The sequence below is a fragment of the Orycteropus afer genome, unplaced genomic scaffold (assembly GCF_000298275.1).
Source record: "Orycteropus afer afer isolate SDZICR_OR568_19922 unplaced genomic scaffold, OryAfe1.0 scaffold00006, whole genome shotgun sequence".
In the NCBI taxonomy this organism is placed as follows: Eukaryota; Metazoa; Chordata; class Mammalia; order Tubulidentata; family Orycteropodidae; genus Orycteropus; species Orycteropus afer.
Window position 1 is genome coordinate 21476354 of NW_006921593.1, and position 2364 is coordinate 21478717.

At 49.7% G+C, this 2364-nt stretch overlaps 1 protein-coding gene across 1 annotated transcript in view; it reads right to left on the minus strand.

Moving 5' to 3' along the window:
- The window catches only part of SCLY (selenocysteine lyase), a 46212-nt gene that overhangs the window by 21168 nt on the left and 22680 nt on the right, over nucleotides 1-2364 (minus strand). Inside the window, exon 4 of the mRNA XM_007943575.2 lies at nucleotides 1975-2155. Within this exon, the coding sequence (XP_007941766.2) occupies nucleotides 1975-2155 (181 nt within the window). The remainder of the gene's footprint in view (nucleotides 1-1974; nucleotides 2156-2364) is intronic.

Below are 2364 nucleotides of genomic sequence, written 5' to 3' on the forward strand. Positions count from 1 at the left end.
TTTTTTGCCTTGAAATGACTCCCGAGACACAGTGGAGGTAGAGAGCTTAAACAGCTCAACTACCCTCAAAGCCGAGTCCTCCAAACCTCAGGGTCTTGGAGGTAATACACCTTTGAAATCCCTCTTCTGATACCAAATATATCAAAGAACAATATCTCACACTCTGTTTGGAGTGAAAGTAAAGGAGTTTTACTTTATTTTTATGTTTTAAACTTTTTGTTGTGATTTGGGTGAAAGCTGACAGTAAATTGGTTTTTGATACAACAATTCATATTCATTTCATTTTATGACAATGATTGCAATTCCCACAATGTGCAAGCACTCTTCTCTCCACTTCTCCCTGTGTTCACTATTTCCATCCATCCTTCTTCCCTGTCCCTTCCTGCCTTCTGAGCTTCATCCCTGGGCAAATGCTACCCTTCTGAACTTGTGTGGTTGCTCTAAGGGGTGTGTACCTCCCTGGTGTTATCATTCACCTTAGAGCCCTATCTACTGTCTGGCTGAAAGTTGAGCCATGGTGGCGAGTTCAGTTCCAGCTTGAATGTTGTCTAAGGGTCATAGTCCTGGGGGTCCCATCAGATCTACCAGACCAGTAAGCCTGTTCCTTTTATGGCTTTGAGTTTTGTTCCACATTGTTCTCCCACTCTATCAAGACCTCTGTCGTGATCCCTTTCAGAGGGTTATCAGTGGGAGCTGGGCACCATCTAGTTCTTCTGGTCTCAGGGCCATGGAGGCTGGTTTACATGGGCCACTTCTCCTTCGGACTCGTTGTTTCCTTGCATCTTTCGTCTTCTCCACTCTTTTTTGCTCTGGGTGGGGAGAGACTAATAGCTGCCCCTTAGATGGCTGCTCATAAGCTTTTAGGACCCCAGGTGCTACTCACCATAGTAGGATGCAGGATTATCCTTGTGGACTACGTTATGCCATTTGGCATTGATGTGCCCCAAGACTCTGGTCCAAGTCCAGCAACTCATTCCCTCAAGGTGTCTGGTTGTGCCTAAGAAGTTCTCAGAACTTTGCCCTGAAAAGGAGTTCTACCAGGAATACTACTGCAGTTGGGCAGAACATAGTGGGATTCACAGTGCTCCAAAACACAGAACAAGAGAGAGGCTTTTTATAGAGAAGTTGAGGGAAACAGTGGCACTTTGGTGGCACAGTGCCTAAGGCATCTGACTGCTAACCAGAAGGTTGGTGGTTCAAACCCACCAGCCACTCTGCAGCAGGAAGACTTGGCAATCTACTTCCTTAAAGATTTACTGCCTCGGAAACCTGATGGGGGTTGCTATGAGTCAGAATGGACTTGATGGCAGTGGGTTCTTTTTTTTTTTTTTTTTTTTCCAGAGAAATAGTAACCATTAGCCATACACTAGTAACCACACAAGGAGCTCTGGTGGTGTGGTCCCTAAGGCATTGAACTGTTAACCAGAAGGTTGGCAGATTAAACCCACCAGCCACTCTGCAGAAGGAAGACTGGGCAATCTATTTCTGTAAAGATTTACTGCCTCAGAAACCTAAAGCAGGTGCTATGAGTCCAAATTGACTTGATGGCAGTGAGTTAGTAACCACACATCACATACCAGCTGACCCATGGACATCCGGGGGCAGCCCAACAGCAGCTGACTGCCAACCTCCTGGAGCAGCCTGCATGAGCATTTTATGAAATAGTGCCACCTATCTTTCAAGGACAGAGGCAGCTTGTGCAAAAGCAGCTGTTCCGAGAACAGCCACAGCCAGGCCCCTGTCCTGGTCCCCCCCAAGCAGAGCCGCTGAACCCATCGCTGTGAGTCTGGTGCAGACGCCTCTCGGCTTTTAGGTCCACCGCAGACCTCTGCACCTGGAGAGAACAGCCAGGAGGCTGGTCTGCCTTGTTCACGAACCCCATGGGCAGGTTCGTCCTCAGTGTTAGTGGGTGCAGGGAGGGCAGGGACAGGCCCTCTTTCTCCCAGGCGGGTCCCAGGCCTGGCTTCCACTCACCGGCCACACCTTCCTCCTCCAGGTGCTCTAGGGGCAGGCGGACAGAGTCGTGCTCCACGCTGCAGGTGATGAAGTGCGGCTTGGCCCGGTCACCCAGGGGCTGGTGCTCAACCCCATCTTCTTTTGCCGTCTGGTTTTCGTGGAAGTGCTTCACCATGGAGTGGATCACTAGGTTATTTGACTGCAGGGACAGAGCAGAAGCTGGTTACCAGCACTGTCCTGAGGGCACAGTGAGAGCAACAGGTTACGGCTGTAATCCGAGTCCCTGAGCTTCCCCTTTGCAAAGGCCAAAGGCCAAATGTTTAGGGCCTCCAAGCTTTCAAAGGGAGCTCTGGTGGCACAGTGCCTAAGGCATTTGACTACTAACCAGAAGGCTGGCGGTTCAAACCC